Source organism: Lactuca virosa, chromosome 2, assembly GCF_052849685.1.
Source record: "Lactuca virosa cultivar CGN04683 chromosome 2, Lactuca_virosa_CGN04683_v6, whole genome shotgun sequence".
Taxonomy (NCBI): Eukaryota; Viridiplantae; Streptophyta; class Magnoliopsida; order Asterales; family Asteraceae; genus Lactuca; species Lactuca virosa.
In genome coordinates, this window is record NC_136427.1 from 268,917,453 (window position 1) to 268,935,819 (window position 18,367).

Genomic DNA, 18,367 nt, shown 5'->3' on the forward strand with positions numbered 1-18,367 from the left:
GTTCACACAACACCAAATACACTTGGAATAACTTGAGAGAAACTTGAACACTCCTAGAAATCGTCTAGCCCTCACACTCTGCATTAGTCCATGATTTCTTGAGCCATGGGATTCTTTTATATGGTGGCTATTAGGGTTACACCATGTAACTCATAACTTTACCCATTCCTTATGCTCCATGGATTTTAACCTCCATGGAGTATCCATGGGTCACTCCATGGACTTAGTCCAACATAAGGAATCTTGGATCACAAGCCCACATATATAAGAATGAATGATTTACACAATCAACCCATATATTTAATTAGTCTCCTTTTGATCACTTAATTAATTCCAAATTAATTCTTGATCAATACTAATTAAATAACCTTATTAATATATTAGAACTTATAATATATTAACCAACCTTAAGTGTTATTTCTCTCATTATAGTCTATCCAAATGCATGATGCCATGCAACCCAAATGGACCATGCCGGGTCGGGTCAAGTCTTACCAATTATAGTTATGGACTTAGACATTAATCCAACAAAATTGCATGCTAGTTATAGGTTTAATGCCTTGGAATCCATTTGCATGTATAATTAGTGAAAACATAGATCCAAAGTATTTAGGGTTGTATGTGCACCATAGGATGTTGTAGTATACTAAAACCCATCAGTGTACATCCTACATCCACAATCTCAAGAATAACAAACTATTCCTTATGCTGACTTTCTAACAACCATTCTTACTTATGAAGCTTCTACTAACCCTGCAGTCGCCTTGTGTATGCTAATCATACATATCATTGGATTCAATAGACAGTCGAATAAATGATTCTACCCTAAGCCCACAAACAGACAAGGAACATGAAATAAGGCTAAATCAAACATTCTCAGGCTGTAAAATGTTAGTTATGTACAACTATGATGCATACACTAAACAATTATAGTAATAATTTCAATTTCGTATAGCATATAAAAAATCCCCTAGGCTACCAGGCATCATAAATCAGGCAGTTCTATCATGTAGTTCTTGAAGATCCATATCCTATAAACTAGCATGCATTTCTAACATATCATTAATACGCATACAATAAGTGTGGATATCTTAGGTAATAACTATTCCTTAGGCTCTGGTTGATTGTACACATTGCATCCTCTCCTTTGATTATTTTAAAATTAATTATGAAAAATATTTTGTAGATCCATAGCTTGAGTCTGGAATCACACAAGTGTTCATCCAATTCTCTCAAACCATGGCACTGATACCAACTTGTAAGATCTCAACACAAAGCAGTATTGCCTCAACCCAACCTCATTATGTCGACATATGCATCAAAAATAATAACAAGAAAATACAGGTAATCATAACAGATCTACCACTCTAATAAGTCACTACATCATAACAACATCCTATACACAGGGACACATACTTCAGTACTAAGTATAGTGAGAAAAACTCACCTCGCAGCCTAGAAGATAACAACACCGATCACGGATCCAATCATTAGAGGTCACCTATACAAAAAACAGAGACCAAAACTCAAACTGCAGTCCAAAACCCTCAAATTGACCTAAAGTCAAAGCTGGTCAAAAAGTCGACACTCAAAGGTCACTTCATCTGCTCGACACGTCGTGGCTACCCTCTGGTCACATCGTGGCAGAGTGAGGACAAAAGAATTGTGAAGCTGATAATTGTCACTTCGTGAGGTTCGCTCTGGACAACTTAATTCTTTAATCTCTTAATCCTTCAAGCCAAGGAACGAAAATTTCAAGAAGGATTTCTCCCTCTCAAACCATAAAAACCATTGCTTTTTAGACATGCATGTCCAATGCATGTCTTTAACACAAGCTAGGTCAAAATGAAAGGAAAATGAGATCAAATCCCATGCATGGAACCCAAAACTCATTAATTTTCCAGATCTGGGATAAGGGGTTACTAAAGAAGTCTTAAGAACTCATAAAGTTGCCAACCTTATGAGATTCCAACACTCAAACTTCCTCAAATGTTGAGAAAATGGATCAAACTCTAGATCTAACATGCTTGAGCTAAAAAGGCAGGAACTTGAGGACTTACAAAAGTCCTAATGTAGCTCAAGATGATGAAGGAGTGGCTTGCTAGCTGAGATGATGCACCAAAATGCCTCATTTTCTTTTTCAAGGATTAAAATAACCAAAAAGGAGCTCAAAATCAACAATGGTGAATTAGGGTTTTCTCGAGGGTGAATGGAGGCTGATGGTGTGCAAACTCTATCCTTCACTTCCCTTAAATAGTGGCATAAACGACAAAATTAGGGTTTTGCTCACAAGGGCTATCACGTTGTGACCAATATGTTGTCACGCCGTGACAACCAATGAGATGCACGTTCCTTCCCGGGCACAGTCACGTCGTGACACACAAGGGCTATCACTGGCCCGTCTTCTCGGTATGCTGAGCACGATAGATGAATTTGGCAGGCAACTACCGATAAGAGTGAAAGAATAAATGAATTGGAAGTTACAATAATAGTCCTGGAAATTCTCTAACTTAAAGTGAACAATACTATATTTACCCTTAAACTTTATAAACTTTAACATTTGATTTATTCCATTAATGCCCTTTATTAATTCAAATAAACTCTTTCTATATAAGTTAACTATTAGTATTATTATACCCCAAAAATATAATTTTATTTTATAAAGTTCATAAAATATAATCAATATTTTTATTCTTTTATTTGAAAATGTCGTGATACTCATCAAACTTAATTAAATTTTAGATTTTATAAAAATATTTTGTTGAAATTGATTATTTTTTTATATAAATTATATTTTAAAAAATTAGCATGGCAAGCGTTGCAACCCACACCCTCTAAATGACAAATTTTTACAGCAATGTGGCAAATCCTATGTGGCGCTTACATGAACTGTGACAAGTGTAGCACCACTTCCTCCAGCCTTAGGCATATATTGTTGACTTAACAAATATTTGGACACTATGAATTTTTTTGCAATGAAATGATTTTTTTGGATTGCAAAAGAAGAGCATTATTCTTTACAAGGCTATCACAAAGTTGTTCTTTTCATTGTCGAATAAAAATGATAAATTGAAAATCATTTGATAATTGTTTTTCGTAGCTTTTCTAGCATCATGCTAGTTTTATAATATATTTTCTTTTTAAAAAAAAAGTTAACAAATCTATATTTTTATATTTATATATCTATATATCTATATATTTATATATCTATATCTATATCATACTATACTTATAAATGAGATATTTTTCCTATCACCTCATGCATTTGAAACTCCCATACAAATTTCCAAGCACCCAATGCATTTGAAACTCCTACACATTTTCACTTTCAAAGTAATTAATTACACATCATGAAGAGTTTTATAACTTATATGATATGTTTAATAAACAAGTAATAGATAGTCTACTATAAAAAGGTATTTCTCTTTGAGTAGACACACAAATACAAATCACATACAAAATTCACAAAAAAAACAAATTTAAAGGTTTTGTGTTGGTTTGAGGGCTTTAGACTATTTTTCGAGCCATGTTATTATGTTAAAGTTTTTAATTTGTAAGTTTGTTATATACTAATTCTTTTTATTTTTATTTTTTTATTTTTCTTGGTTTAAGTATTCTTTTAAAACAATCAAGGTATTTTGTGGTTGAAACTTTAATGTAAATTAGATTAGATTCATGTTATCGATCATATGTTATGGAAAATGATATAGATAATATTTAATTATATATAGTATATATGTTTGTATGTTCGTGTTGCTTCAAAGTAATAATTAATAAAAAATCATGGATATGCAATATTATCCATACTATCAATGTAAGTCTCTTTAAAATGCAAATTGTCTATCTTATCACTTTATATTTTAGTATATATTTAACATTTAAATTATAATAATAAGTGTCTTTTAAAAGTTTTCTTTCGTTTATTAATAATAAGTGGTTTTAAAACTAATGAACCATAATTATAAATAATAAATCAAATTATAAAAATCATGGATATGTCATATTATCCATGCAAATCTCTTTTGAAATGCAAATTGTCTATCTTATCAGTTTATTATTTAGTGTATGTTTCACATTTTAATAATAATATTAAGTGTTTCTTAAAAGTCTTCTTTAACTTATTAATAATAATAAGTGGTTTAAAACTAAATAACAATATTTTTAAATGATAATAACATCAATTTATAAATTACATAACGTTAACAACAAATAAATTGTATTTTAAATGGAAATCATTATTGAAATGAGAAAATAATCACATAAGTAAAAATTTAAATTAATCAATCATAACATGTGTTAAAAATAATATTAAATAAATATTTATATTTAATTTTATTAATGAGGAAGGTGAGTTAATGTCAATAAATAATATTGTTCAAAATATTATTTCAAAGTTAATGTCAATAACATAACCATTTTAACATATATTTTTCAACATTTTAACAATATATTTTTAACCTACACTGTATAACGCGCAGAAATTGGTCTAGTATACTTATAAAAGATGCACTTTTAGTTACACCACATTTATTTGAAACTCCTATGACTATTAATTTTCACTTAATAAAAAATAACAATTCAAAAGTCTTTTAACTTATTTTACTTAAATGTACTTATGCCACCAATTAATTAATATTAAGATATATATAGTTTGCATAGATCCATGAATTCCATCACATGTTGTCACCTTGATGCTATACATAGAGGAAACAAAAACATACAGGAAAGAAGATCATTCCATGATTATTTACTTCAATCAAATTCATTTAAAACTCCCACTACAACTCAAAAGTTTTTTTATTTTAAGTATAGTTATAATTTTAAATTTAAAGTAATTAATTAATACATTCAAAAGTTTTTTTTTTAATTATGTAAGATTTTTAATGTGTAATGTCTTTTATTTTCCTTTTATTTATACATATCGTAACTATTAGTAGTATATAAATAAGTTTTAAAATAACCATTGATATGAAACTATGACTGTTAAGAAACTTAATTTGTTAACTATAAGTTTTGTTTCTTTACCGAGATTGGTTTTTCATGTATAAAGAATGAATCCCAACTAGTTAAAAATTATTATTTTAATTAAATCATTATATTTTCGCACAACACAAAAGTTTGCCTATTATATTATAAGACATAGGACAATGAAGAGTGTAAGCAATTGAGATTCTCACTAACATACTAAGACCATCTTCAACCCATCTCCATTTTTCCCCCATAAATGGAGTAAAAAATGGAGTAAATAGTGTTTCATCTCCAACCCTACTCCATTTTCTACCCTATTTTTTTACCCCAAAAAGTATATTCCTAGAATATTCCATTTTTATAACTTATATATATTGTCAAATACACTCCTCTACTAATTAAACTCTATATTTATGATTAATTAATATAAATTAGTATATAACATGATATAATAAATATTAAATATTGCATTTAAATTATAATTAGTAGATAAAATAAACTAGAAATGTATAAAATAAAAATGAAAGAGACTAAAATTGGCAACCAAACTTCACCTTCATTTTTGGAGATATGAATAGTATTCCCCCATATATGGTGGAATACATGGGGGAATACTATTCATATCTCCAAAAATGAAGGTGAAAATGAGGTAGGGTTGGAGAAGAATGGGAGAAGAAATGGAGGAAAAAATGAAGTTTGGGGGTGGGTTGGAGATGCCCTAATAGTAATACTTTAGCCGTTGACCATTATTTATTGCCATTCCGTCGATGATACATTGTTTCTTATAAAACAAACGACAATATTAACGGGAGAACAAAATCTATCGCGAAATCCACCGCTACATATTTTAAATCATTGTTGATTTATTAAACGATATTTTTTGGATAGTCCATTGATACTTTATCGCAGATCATTTGCTAATTTAGCAACAAAATCTCTTCACCATTGTTAACAATAATATAAATTGTTTAGCTTGACCAAAATGTAAAATGAACTGGTATTCATAATTTGCGCGCTCGTATATGACCACCAAGGTTTTTGTAGAGCAATATGCATATCATTAAGCACAAAAGCACTCTAGCGAGCAAATAAAGTAGAAAATTACAGAGAACAATTTAAAAGAGAACATATACACCATTTCAACCAATCAATAGAATGTAAATATCCCTTTTCTTAATCCAACTGAAAGTGCAAATAAGAATCTCATCCGCCGAATGCATGGCTGCTCTTCTTCTTCTTGAAGACGCAAGAATTCTTTGCCTTCCTCAGTTTTCCCCTCCTTTTCCCTATTGAGCACATCTTTAACATATCCATCAACACCAAATAAGAATATGATTGCACATGAAAAATCAAAGATCATGATCCAAACCATTTCCATACCTCATACGCAAAATAATATGCAAAAAAACATGATCCAATTTTTCCTCATTAGATGACATAGTAGGCACAACGTGGAGGGAACATTGATTCCATGTATTGAGACTTTGAGAGATTGGAGAATATGAGAGCCCATTTAAAAGACTCCATAACCCTCTCCAATGATTTGTCCACCGCCATTTAAACATCACACACGAGAACCGAAAGTTAGTAATCAAATTAACAAGATCCAATAACTAGTTGGTCTCTCATTTTTCATGTCCAAATTCAACAATTCTATAAAACATATCATCCCCTGTTTTGACCCTATCAACAGTCAGTCAATCCTTATTAGCTTCAATCACATATGAGCTCAAGTAGACTTCTTTCGAGGCCAATTTGCTACACCAAATATCTCCCCTAAAGAAGGTTCTATCGCCTTCACCCCATTCTATGAAAGAGGCCATTAAGCGAAATTCCATGATTTTCAAACTCCTCCTATGAGCAAAATGGGGCACATCCTAATGCAATTAATAAATCTTGTCATTTATTATAACCACTTTTGGAAAAGACTGTATTGTTATGTCATTTCTTTCCTTTTATATATAAATAATTTTGAAATACTTTGTATTTTTTGTAGATCTTTCTACAAAGTTGAATATAGATTCTCATCAATGAAAAGGACAAATAACAAATCTCGTGAGTCTAGTCCGAAATATCTAGCTTGTGTAGTTACATTATTTAAATAAATATAATAGTTAAACTACAAAAGATTATCAAATGACAACATTATTGAAATAGAGATTGAAAACAACAACTAATTCTTGAAAAAGTTTCTTTACATTGGTTAACCAAAAATTTCGAAAGTAATTAACCCAAACAAGTCGACGCCTAAAAGTTAACACAAGGGAATTTTAAAGAACCCACAAACGTTGACCAAACTGACCACATGAATTACTTTGACTTTTTGGTGAAAGAGAAAAGCAAATTTCTATGTATTTATTTTTAATTTTAGGTTTTAGAAAGAAATATAAACAATAGAATAAAGATTTGTATTGGTAAAAGATAAACAACACACGACACCAGGAAAAACAAAAATAAATACAGAAAAGCATCCCATGGGTGAGATTGAGAATGACTTCCTTTTTTTATTTTGGGTTAAGTCCATTTCCAACACATTTGTGGGTCCCACAATAATTCTACATGGACCCACTTGCTCGATGTCTACATTTCAATCGGGACCAAAACTATTTGAGAGGAATAATATAAATACACTATTTTATTCTATATAGTATATACTATTACGTTTTAGTTTTACTATACCATAGTATTTGTAATTTCTTTTAAAAAATACTCATTATATATAAGAATAAAAAAACTATTATTTTGAAATGTATTACCTAACAAAAGTAAATAAAATTTTCGGTCATGTATTTTCTTCACTACTAGAAAACAGGGTGTTTTCCTACGGAAATTAGTGACAGAATTTTTCCGTTGGAAATTAGTGACGGAATTCCGACGGAATTGTGACAAACATAAAAACCTTAGTTTTAGTGACAGAATACTGACACAATAGCTACGACAATAACTTCCGTCGGAAATCCGTCAAATACCGACGGATTGTAAACGATATTCTAGACTTGGGTTATCCGTCGCAAAGGAACGCACGGGAAGCACAAAGGGAATTGGAAAGGAGGAGATGCGAAAAAAGCATGCCTTGCTTGAAGCACAAATGACAGCTTTTTTCAAGCAAAACAATTTCCCCGAAAATCCGCCACAAGGAATATAGTTTATGTTTCTAATCTAAACAATTGGTAATCGTATTTTGTGACACTTTTTAGTTATGTTCAAACAATTGGTAATTGCATGCGGAGTATGATGTTTAATTATGTACTTGGGAATATTAACTAGTTTATTGTTAGACGTTTAAACAAATATGACACTTTATGATTGCATTTCTTTTTTATGTATTCATTTTAGTTTACTTTCTGCATTTGTGTGGAAACAAAAACTGGATTTTTTTTTTATTTTTTAATTATTAAAAAAACATTTTTTACCGATGGAGTAGTGACAGAAAAGTCTGTCACGAAAAGTAAGAGTATATGTTGGCAATCCGTTGGTAAACCTTCAATAACAATTCTGTCGGGAAGCCGTCACTGAATATTCTGTCGGTAATCCGTTACTGAGTATTTCGTTGGAAATCTGTCGCAAAAGGTGTCCGTCGGAACTCCGTTACTAATAAGTGTCCGTCGGAAATCCGTCACGAAAAGTATCCGCCAGAACTCCGTCACTATTTCGTGGTTTATTTGGTCAAATAAGTTCAATAAATGACCGTCGAAATTCGTCGGAAATCCGTCAAAAATTTCGTTGGTATTCCATCGGTAAAAATTACCCACGGGGCTTTTTACGACAAACCGAATTCCGTCGGTATTCCGTTGGAAATCGTGTTTAGCGACGAATTTCCGATGGATATGGCCGTCGGATATCGCCCAGTTTTCGAGTAGTGATTTTTGCCAACGTTTATGCATACATGCAACATTTCTTTTCATTCTAGTCCCTATTCTGTTAAAATATATTAGTTGTGAAACCCATCATTATATTAGTTTGTTAAAAAAAAAAAAGGTTAAATATAAAGATGTAAATATTTAAGAAGTTTGAATTTATAAGAAAAATGTGAAAAATATTGAATTATTCAAATTAAAATGTTTTTTTCTATTATAAATTTAAAAAATAATTTAGATAAATAAACAAAGAAAATTATTAGAGCTTTTAATTTAGAAATTTTGAAATTAGAAGATAACTCATTAATGAAATTGATATCAATTTATTATTATATTTGTTGCAATTTATTGTATTTAAATACTATATGAAATTTAATACAATAGAAAAAAACAATAAATGACATGTACAAAAAAATTAATTTAAAATAACTACAAAATGATATGTAACAAAAAATGAGAATATAACATGTAGCAAAAAGATCTTTGTTTATTAAAGTAGATTAATATTTTTTTTAGAACGACGAAAATATCAAAAAAACTAGCAAGGAGCTAGAAAAAGAAAGCCATTACATCAAAGTTGTAGCAGAAATAGGATTATGAAGCCAAGAACTCCAACATAACTTAGCTTTACAACACCTACTAGAAATCCATAAAAAAGCCCTATAAACAACATCATAAAAAAGAAACGATTTTTTAGGTGTGGTCGATCCATAAATAGTCGAATTCCTGAAATTCCAAATACACCAAAAGCAAGTTATAACCACTGCATCGAAAGCCTTTCGTTGGCCACCTCTCATAGAAACGGAGTTTGACCACATAATAAGAGAATGAACTGACATGTGATCCGAAATCTGTATCCCTCACCAAATAGCAATATGCGTCCAACTGTCACACAACTCAGAGCACCCAGAAAACAAATGCTCAATAGTCTCCACCCTACACGAACAGATAGGACAAAGAATTGAGTCTAATAGAATTCCCTTATAAGAAAGTCTCTCTCGAGTAGGAATACTGAGTTTAACGAATCCTCCACAAAAGAACATTAAGCTTATTAGGAACCCAGCTGTTCCACCGAGTCTCACCACATCCTGCGTACAATAAGCTACCATCAATGAAACGTCGAGCTGACGCAACCGAGAAGTTATCAGAAACATCAATAGTCCAACCCAACCTATCAGGAATCGACTGCAACTGTAAATCCTGAATGAGAGAAAGAATTTCATCCCATTGTTCCTTCTCAACACCTCCTCTAGGACTACGTCTAAGAGTATCAGTCTCCCAACCCACATCCATTCGATTTTTTACAGTAGCATTTCTAAAAGTGTCTAAGGCAAACACTCTATGAAAAGTAGTTGCAAGAGACGCCTCTCCCATCCAAACATCATGCCAAAAAGAAGTATAACTCCCATCACCAACCCTGATAGGACATAAGGAACGGATATCAAAACCTCTGTCTCGTAACTGAATGAACATACGCATAACTCCAATCCAAGGACCTGTGCCAACTATCCTAGAGGGCAAAGACCTACAACCGCCATCAGGACCATATAAAGATCTGACCAAACGAGCCCACGACAGATTAGGAGAATGATAAAATCTCCACCACCAACGAAACATCATGGCCCTATTAAAGGAGAATAAACTACCTACACCCAATCCACCCTCTTCTCTACTAGCTAGAACTCTGTCCCATCTGACCCAGTGCATTCGTCTCTCATCCACATCCGCACCCGAAAAGAATTTAGCCCTCATGGCCTCTAAGGAGGTAAGAACCGACATGGGAACAAGAAAAATCGACATCAGATTAATATTAATTTCCTAAAAACTTACAAATAACCCCTAACTTTAAAAGATTTATATCTGAAATTCTAGGATTAAAATAAATATGATACTTCTATAATTTATATATGAAATTCTAAGATTGAAATTTCATCCTATAATTTTTTTTCATTGACTCTAACAGACAACAACTTTCTTTATAATATAAGATTTTCTTTAAGATTACCTATGAGATACATTTCCAAAATTCTTTATTCTAAAAAATAAAGTGTATATCTAAACACTTCAAAAAAAAAACGTTAAATATAATACGTCGATAAAACTAAAAGTATCAAGAAAATATCTATACATTTTAATATAAAAATCATTGCAAATAATCCTTCGTAAATTGATTTACATAAATATTATCTTATACTAATAAAATATAATAAATTAATATTTTCATTTTAAATAATTTAAGAAAAGCCTCAACCTGATAAAGCTTATTCAATGGTTTATTGACTTGCAAAAGCAAGTAAAAAGTAGCTTTTTACCATCTATTTGTCATCCCAAGTCAATTGACCAAAAAAAAAAACATCACTGTTTTTCTTTTCTTTTTTAATAAAAGTGCAAAGTACCATTGACAAAAATTTAGTCTATAAATACATATTATTATGCTACATTAAACACACATGATTATGAGATACAAATCAATTAACCAGCGTAATTAAGACATTTAATTAATTGTTGCTAGCGAAATGCCTCATTGATCCCATCGTTGAACCATAAGACGCAAACTTCACTAGATCTTGTGGCATCAATGGCCGGCCACCTTCTCCTCCCATGCCCAAAAAGTCTCTCGTTAATCCATTATCGACTCCACTAAAGCTTCGCTGCATCATCTTCAATGGCGGCATTGTCTCATTTCTTGACATGATCATATGTTGTCGAGCTTGAGGACTCGAATTGGATGAATTGTTGTTCATTGGAGTCGAAACTTGTGGTTGACTTGCGATATGAGGGAGAGAAGTAGGGATGTTGATGTTGTTGTTGTTGTTGTTGTTGCTGTTGTTGTTCACCAAACTGACTGCAGTGTTTGATGTAGTGGAGGAGTTCATGAGCCCAAAACTCGATCCGAAGATTGATGGGTTGCTTCTGGTTGAACCCATTTGAGCCGCTTTTTGAAGGAGTGCAGTAGCAGACATTGGACCAGTGGATTCGGTTTGATGGGTTTGGTTCATTGAGTATAACGAAGCTAGGGTTTCCTCTTTGAGACCTTCTGGTGTCAATGATAAACTTGGAATTTGGTTGGAGTTTGTAAAATTTGTCATTGGAGAGGAACCAAAGACATTAACCATATCCGCTAAACCTGCGGAGCTTGATGACATGTAAAGATTTGAATTCATAGCCATTTGATCCATTGGAGAAAGATTAAGTTGAGAATTTGCTTGGTCTAACCAAAGTGATAATCTTGGCTTATTGTTTTGATCCCCAAAATCAGACCGGAAACCCGACCCGAATTGCGTCATCCCTGAAAACCCATGAGGAAAATTAGGGTTCATCACGGATTCGTTCATAGCTTCGTTTTTCAGGCCAAGGCTATTCGGTGTCACTGTGGTGAGTCTCACACTTTCTTCAGCCAATGCATCGCAAAAAGCTCGATGAGTTATGAAACTATCTTTTCTGCAAAGAGAATATTGAAATCATGCAAAACGTTAGACCATTTAATAGTCATGAGTCACATTTAATGTCGAAATGCATTAAATTTCAATGTTTGGAATAAAAAAACAAGATTCTGGTATTCGAAGGAATTAATAATAAATAACCACCTGGAGAAAAGTGTGCCACAATCGCATTTATACTCTCTGGTACCACAAGTCTTGGAATGAGCTTTCCAGTCGGATTGAACTGCATACTTCTTGGAACACTTTTCACACTTCCATTTCTTCTCGCCATGTTTCCGGCTAAAATGTTTCTTGATTCCGGTGAGATCTCCAAGTGCTCGCGACGGATCATGGTGGACACAAGATTTTTCCGGGCAAATGTAGACTTTCTTCTTGATGGGTTCTTTATTGTTCCTTTGTTTCAGCTTCCATGGCAGATTGTGACCTCTCCGATGAAGTTGCAGGTTTTGGTCTCTTTGGAAACCTTTGTTGCAGATTTCACATACAAATCGGTTTGTTGCCATTAGTGATTTTGGTGAAAGTGCCATTACTTCAGCATCTGGATCTGTTTAAACATATAATCAGAATAATTAAGCAAAATATATCGAAAATTAAAGAAAGCTATATTACGACACAAAACATGTTTACTTTTGGCAAATTAATAGATTGGATTATTGTTAGAATCCTAGAAATGGTTCCAAAATAGTTTTGGATCAACTCTCAAAATAGAAAAAAACACAAGTTCCAAAATAAAATGAACCCTTTAATTAGTCTCATAGATGATGATTGTGTAATCAGTTCATGTTTTAAGAAAGATCCAATGCTCCATACTCATCGAAGGTAATTAAAATATTTTATAAATCGATTGAAGTATCTTGTAATTTACTTATAATTACAAGAATATCATATTCAAACATGAGAAAATTTGTTCTAGAAATAGGATTTAGTGTGAGCGAATTCATATTCGGATTGAACCAATCAAAAAGAATAATTTAAATCTCAAAAAAGACCATTTATTTTCAGTAATCAAGATACCAAGTTATAAAACGAACAAACAAGAAATTAAGAGATGTATTCATATCTCATATATATACCTGGGGTGCCTGGTAAATTCCTCTTCTTCTTGAGATTGGAGATGGCTTTAGGGTTAGGGTTTGGAGCTTCATGAAGTGGAGGTGGAGGTGGTGGTTGATGATTGTGGTGATGAGTAATAGGAAACATCTCACCAGACATCATATCCGGAAAAGTTTTTGTTGCCTTTTCAGCTAAGATTAAGATTGAAAGCTTTGGTTGTAGTTTAGCAGCTAGCTAGTAAGCACTTGGAAAAACAAACAACAAGATTTTGAAAACAAAACTAGAAAACAAAAACCAAGTAAACGCAGGAAAGTCTTTGGTTTTATATATGTATATGTGTTCAAACAAAACTTCCAAGAGAAGTATGTGTAGGATTGTGCCAAAAAAGAGCTAAGAAACAATTCACTTTGAAACACAAAATTGCTGAAAGAAGAAGCTGTGCTGTATCAACCAAAACAAACAAAATACACAATAATCTAAAGAGAGTCGACGACTGTGTTGTTACAGACAGAAAGAGAGATCTGGTGGAGTTTACTTACAACTAAATTGTTGTGTTTTTTGGTGTTTTTATCATTAACAAAACACCAAAAACAAGAAAACCCCAATGCTTTCAAACCTCTCTAAACCGAATATTTCACCTCTCTCTCTCTCTCTCTCTCTCTCTCTCTCTCTCTATATGTCTGTCTCTCTCTATCTCTCTCTTATTGTGGATTCTTAACTTGCTTACTCTTTGTTCGTCTTCTATCCTTTTATCTTTGGCCCTTATTTTCAAAGTCGGTCAGCCATAGATTTAGCTGCTTGGGCCCCCCTAGCCTCTATATATATATATATATATATATATATATATATATATATATATATATATATATATATATATATATATATTAATGGATATATCATGTGTGTATATTGGCTGGTAGCTGCTTGTACAGAATGTGTAGAGTTGTGTGTCATTTGTAGCTTTTCGCACCTCAAATTCCTATTATCAACACCATGTACCTTTCAAAACATTTAATATTCTTATACTCGTCTCTATACATGCACATAACAAGAGAAAGGCTAGCTATAGCTTGGGGAGTGAAACTTACTTTATTTGTTTATTCAAAAAACAAGACCATGGACATACTAATTAATACTGTCCTAAAAAGTTAACATAAATTTACACTACGAAATTCAAGAAAACAGAATTTAAACAATTGGCTATACCAAATTGGTAAGGCCATTTGCATATATATCTAGTTGATGATATTGGTTTATAGGAATGTCTGTTTTACTTCAGTCCTAATTAATACATTAGAGTGTTTTATTTTCCTTTCAGAAAAGGATTTATCATCATAAAATTATCGTATGCCTTATAAAGATTGCCGGCTAAAAGAGGTGACATGGTAACAAAATTTTATCACAAACTATTTGTAAAACGTAAATTAAAATAGTTGATCCGTACACAACAATATTTTTTCATACACAACAGTTAGTGCTTTAAAATGTTGTACAATACAATCATGTAAATCATAGTTTGTTGTGTATGGAGAAAAAATGTTATGAATGGATCACTTCTCATAACAAAATTAACTGATATTGACACGATATTGACACGTAGTAGTAGGTTAAAATGTCATCATCACATTATTCCCATATAATTTAAATAACTATATAATGTTTTGAAATATGGTATGAATCCAAATATTGTGTTCCAATCCTACATATATAATATAGTCCATGCATGCATTATTAAAAAAAAATGATATGCATTCCCTACTCCAAACTCCAAGTTTGAATTATTCCTAACTCATATGATTTTTCAACTAGTAATACTGACTTTATATTTTTAATACAAATCACTAGAATTAAATTCTTTCTTGTTATTAATTATATAAAATTAAGTTTAAAAAACCATTATATCTGTTTGTCTAAGAAGACAACAATAATATTTTGCAAATTAATTTCTGGAGATGGAGTAAAATTAAAATCCATGGTTTAATTAATTAAAAAGCAAAAAAAAAGTTGAAGTTTAAATCTAGTGAAAGCGAAGGAAAAGGACTTTTATTTTAGTCACATCCATGCAATTAAATTATATTATTACATAAATGGAGGTCATATATGTTGAAAGAAGGAAAAAGAAAGTAAAACGATGGGATGTTTACTTTTGTACATTTGATTTGAAAAAAAGTGTGTTGCCTTTATAAAATGATTACTACATAATTAAAGATTGGACCTTTAAAAGAAAGTGTTGAAGATTTAGGGCTTGAAGGTCCCGAGGAGGAAGACGATGAGAGAGAAGAGATTGAGTCCGTGATACCTGTGTCTGGAGATTGTGGGGTCTCCAATGGCTTCTTTTGGTCTGTAGATCTGATGATACCATTCGACTCCATTCATTTTTTATCTCTTTAAAGCTTTATGCATGCATGTATTTGATGTGATGATGGATGATAAGTCATGATGCATAGGGTCCTAGTCTCTCTATTCCATTGGGTTGCAATTTGGAGTACCTTCTTTTTCTTCTGTTCAATCGATTTATATATTCGACCAACTTAACGGTGGATTGCGTTATAATGCTTAACGCTACGAGCTTTCCCATATATACTATATAGCCAATAAATTGGAATTTACTTTTTATTTACTTATATAATTTTTTTACAATGAGAAGTTGAAGCTAGTTTATTTGTCTAACAACGTGTCTTTAGCAAAGAAGTTTTGGGTTCCATCCTATGCATTTACTATCTCGCTAACTCACTGTTTCTAGAAAAATTACAATAAATTTGCTTCCACATAAATTACACTTTAAATATATTAAATCTCTCTATTTTAATAAAAAAAAAATAGTTTTATTCTTCTTTTGTCATGTGTCATCTTATTAGACAACCTAATTAATATTATTTCAAATATATTAAATCTCTCTATTTCAAATTTCAATCTTTAAAAATCTCATTCTGATTACATTAAATTAATAACATTATAATAAAAATTAAAATAAAATTAATATAAATTATAAGGTGATATAATTACACGTATTTATTTAAATCAACGATTATAATTTTATATATAACTAAAAAAATATATCTTTTAATTAATAATTTATTTAAAATAATTGATTAATAGTTTTGATTTTTACAATGAAAATTTAATTAATTTTGTAACCGTGGTTCTCACGAGTTATAAACTAGTTATCAATAAAAAAAAGCTTAGGATAAATTGTTAGAGTTAATTTAAGGTTAGTTTTTTCGGCAAGCATAACAAGAATTCAGTCCTTTAGCGACGTCATCAATAGCGACGACACCATCCTTTAGTGACGACAATAGATCACGTCGCCGCTAAAGAGTACTGTCGTCTCTATATCCGTCGTCGCTAAAGTTCTACCACCGACGATCCTCGTTTACCACACGTCATTTGATCGTGACCGTACGATGCTAAACGGATCCAACGGCCAGGGTTTCATCTCGTGGGAAGTAATAGCGGCGACATCAATTGCGACGACGTGTCACCGCTATTGATGGCGATCCGCGTCAATGCCATCCTAGTCGTTCGATTGATTTTGGATCGGACGGTTAATAGTGGCCACAGAATGGCGTGTGTTTTTCCCTCCAACGTGTCGTCGCTATTGCCTACGCGTCGCCGCTAAAGGCGTCACAGCTAAAGGCGTTGCCGCTAAAGGTGGCGCGCTTTTGACTCCCACTTCGTCCCAGACGAGTCATTTTGTGCACCTTTTCTTTCTCGCAAAACCTCCGGCGAAGCTCGTTTTTCCGGCATAATACACCAATCCATACCACCACTAACCGTAGATTGCTTCTAGGGCTTCAATTTCCGTTGATTTCCACTTATTTCCAGCGATTACCACCTATTTCCGACGATTATCGGCGTTTTCCGACGATTTCCGGCGAGTTCCGAGTTTTCCGGCGACCCTAAACCTCCTGTAACATACGTTTTCTTTTCCCTTTTCTCTTTCTCTTGTTTTCTTACCATATTTAGCTCTAATTTCATGTTTTTTTTGGTGTTTTTAACTAGTCTCCGGTGGTGGTCACCACCACAGCACCACTGGTGTCACCATTTTCCGGCGACTGGTTACTTTTCCAGCGACTCAGCAGGTGCCTCTTTCTTTTTCCTTTTTTTTTGTTCTTAATGTATAAGTATATGTGAATTGTATATATTTTGGTATGTAAAATTTATAATTTGGTTTGTGAAATGTGTGTATTTTGGTATGTGAAATGTATGTATTTTGGTATATATATATGTGAAATCTACATGTATGAATATGTATGTAAAAATGTATATGCAAATGTGTATATGTGAATTTGTATGAAAAAATGTATGTATATGTGTATGTATAAAAAAGTGTATGTGAAAATATGTATAAGTGTATTTCTATGTGAAATGTATGTATATGGGCATATATGAAAAAATGTATATGAAATATATATATATATATATATATATATATATATATGAAATGTAGGCATTTTTATGTGAAAATGTAGGTGTTTGTATTGAAATGTATATATGTATTTCTATATGAAATGTATTTGTATGTATGAAAAAATATATGTGAAAAAAATATGTATAAGTGATTTGTATGTGTGTATTTTGTATGTTATGATAAAATATGTGTATATTGGATGTATATGTATGTAATGATAGGATGTTATAATTGAAAAAAAAGGATGTTGTAATGTACAATGTCTTTTTAAGTATTATAATATAATAAAAAAACAGATATAACTAAGATAATATAAATAAAAATAAATACGAAAAGTTATAATGTCATAATAGAATAATAAAAACAAAAATAAGTTGATATTAAAAATCAAAATATGGAAAAAAAAGACGAAATAAATAACAAATATATTATATCGTTTAAAATACAATGTTATAATAAAAAATAAAAATTAAAAATTAAAACGCTAAATCTACTAAGTTATAATTTACTCAAAATAGAAAAATAAAAACAAAAATAAGTTGATATTAAAAATCAAAATATGAAAAAAAAAGATGATATAAATAACAAATATATACTATCGTTTAAAGTATAATGCTATAATAAAAAATAAAAAT

The 18,367-nt window shown here is 31.5% G+C and overlaps 2 protein-coding genes across 3 annotated transcripts; both read right to left on the reverse strand.

Moving 5' to 3' along the window:
- Positions 1-9,842: 9,842 nt before the first annotated feature.
- On the reverse strand, positions 9,843-10,625 carry LOC145158497 (putative mitochondrial protein AtMg00310). The gene has a single exon (XM_079077388.1). The coding sequence runs from the start codon at positions 10,623-10,625 to the stop codon at positions 9,843-9,845; it is 783 nt and encodes a 260-aa protein (XP_078933514.1).
- A 536-nt stretch (positions 10,626-11,161) lies between these two features.
- JKD (C2H2-like zinc finger protein) lies at positions 11,162-15,798 on the reverse strand. 2 transcript variants are annotated; one of them, XM_079080473.1, is made up of 4 exons: positions 15,621-15,798; positions 13,342-13,565; positions 12,413-12,812; positions 11,162-12,266 (listed from the first exon to the last, which is right to left on the reverse strand). In XM_079080473.1, the coding sequence occupies exons 2-4, from the start codon at positions 13,481-13,483 to the stop codon at positions 11,324-11,326; spliced, it is 1,485 nt and encodes a 494-aa protein (XP_078936599.1). In that variant the 5' UTR covers positions 13,484-13,565; positions 15,621-15,798; the 3' UTR covers positions 11,162-11,323. The 2 variants fall into 2 exon arrangements, with proteins under 2 accessions (XP_078936599.1, XP_078936597.1); XM_079080471.1 differs by lacking the exon at positions 15,621-15,798 and having other exon boundaries at positions 13,342-14,068.
- Positions 15,799-18,367: the final 2,569 nt, after the last annotated feature.

Coding starts and splice junctions, on each gene's coding strand:
- LOC145158497 (XM_079077388.1), bottom strand. CDS start 10,625: ATGTCGATTTTTCTTGTTCCCATGTCGGTTCTTACCTCCTTAGAGGCC.
- JKD (XM_079080473.1), bottom strand. CDS start 13,483: ATGATGTCTGGTGAGATGTTTCCTATTACTCATCACCACAATCATCAA. Junction 12,813..13,341: donor GAATTTACCAGGCACCCCAG/GTATATATATGA, acceptor ATGTTTAAACAG/ATCCAGATGCTGAAGTAATG. Junction 12,267..12,412: donor TGTGGCACACTTTTCTCCAG/GTGGTTATTTAT, acceptor TTCTCTTTGCAG/AAAAGATAGTTTCATAACTC.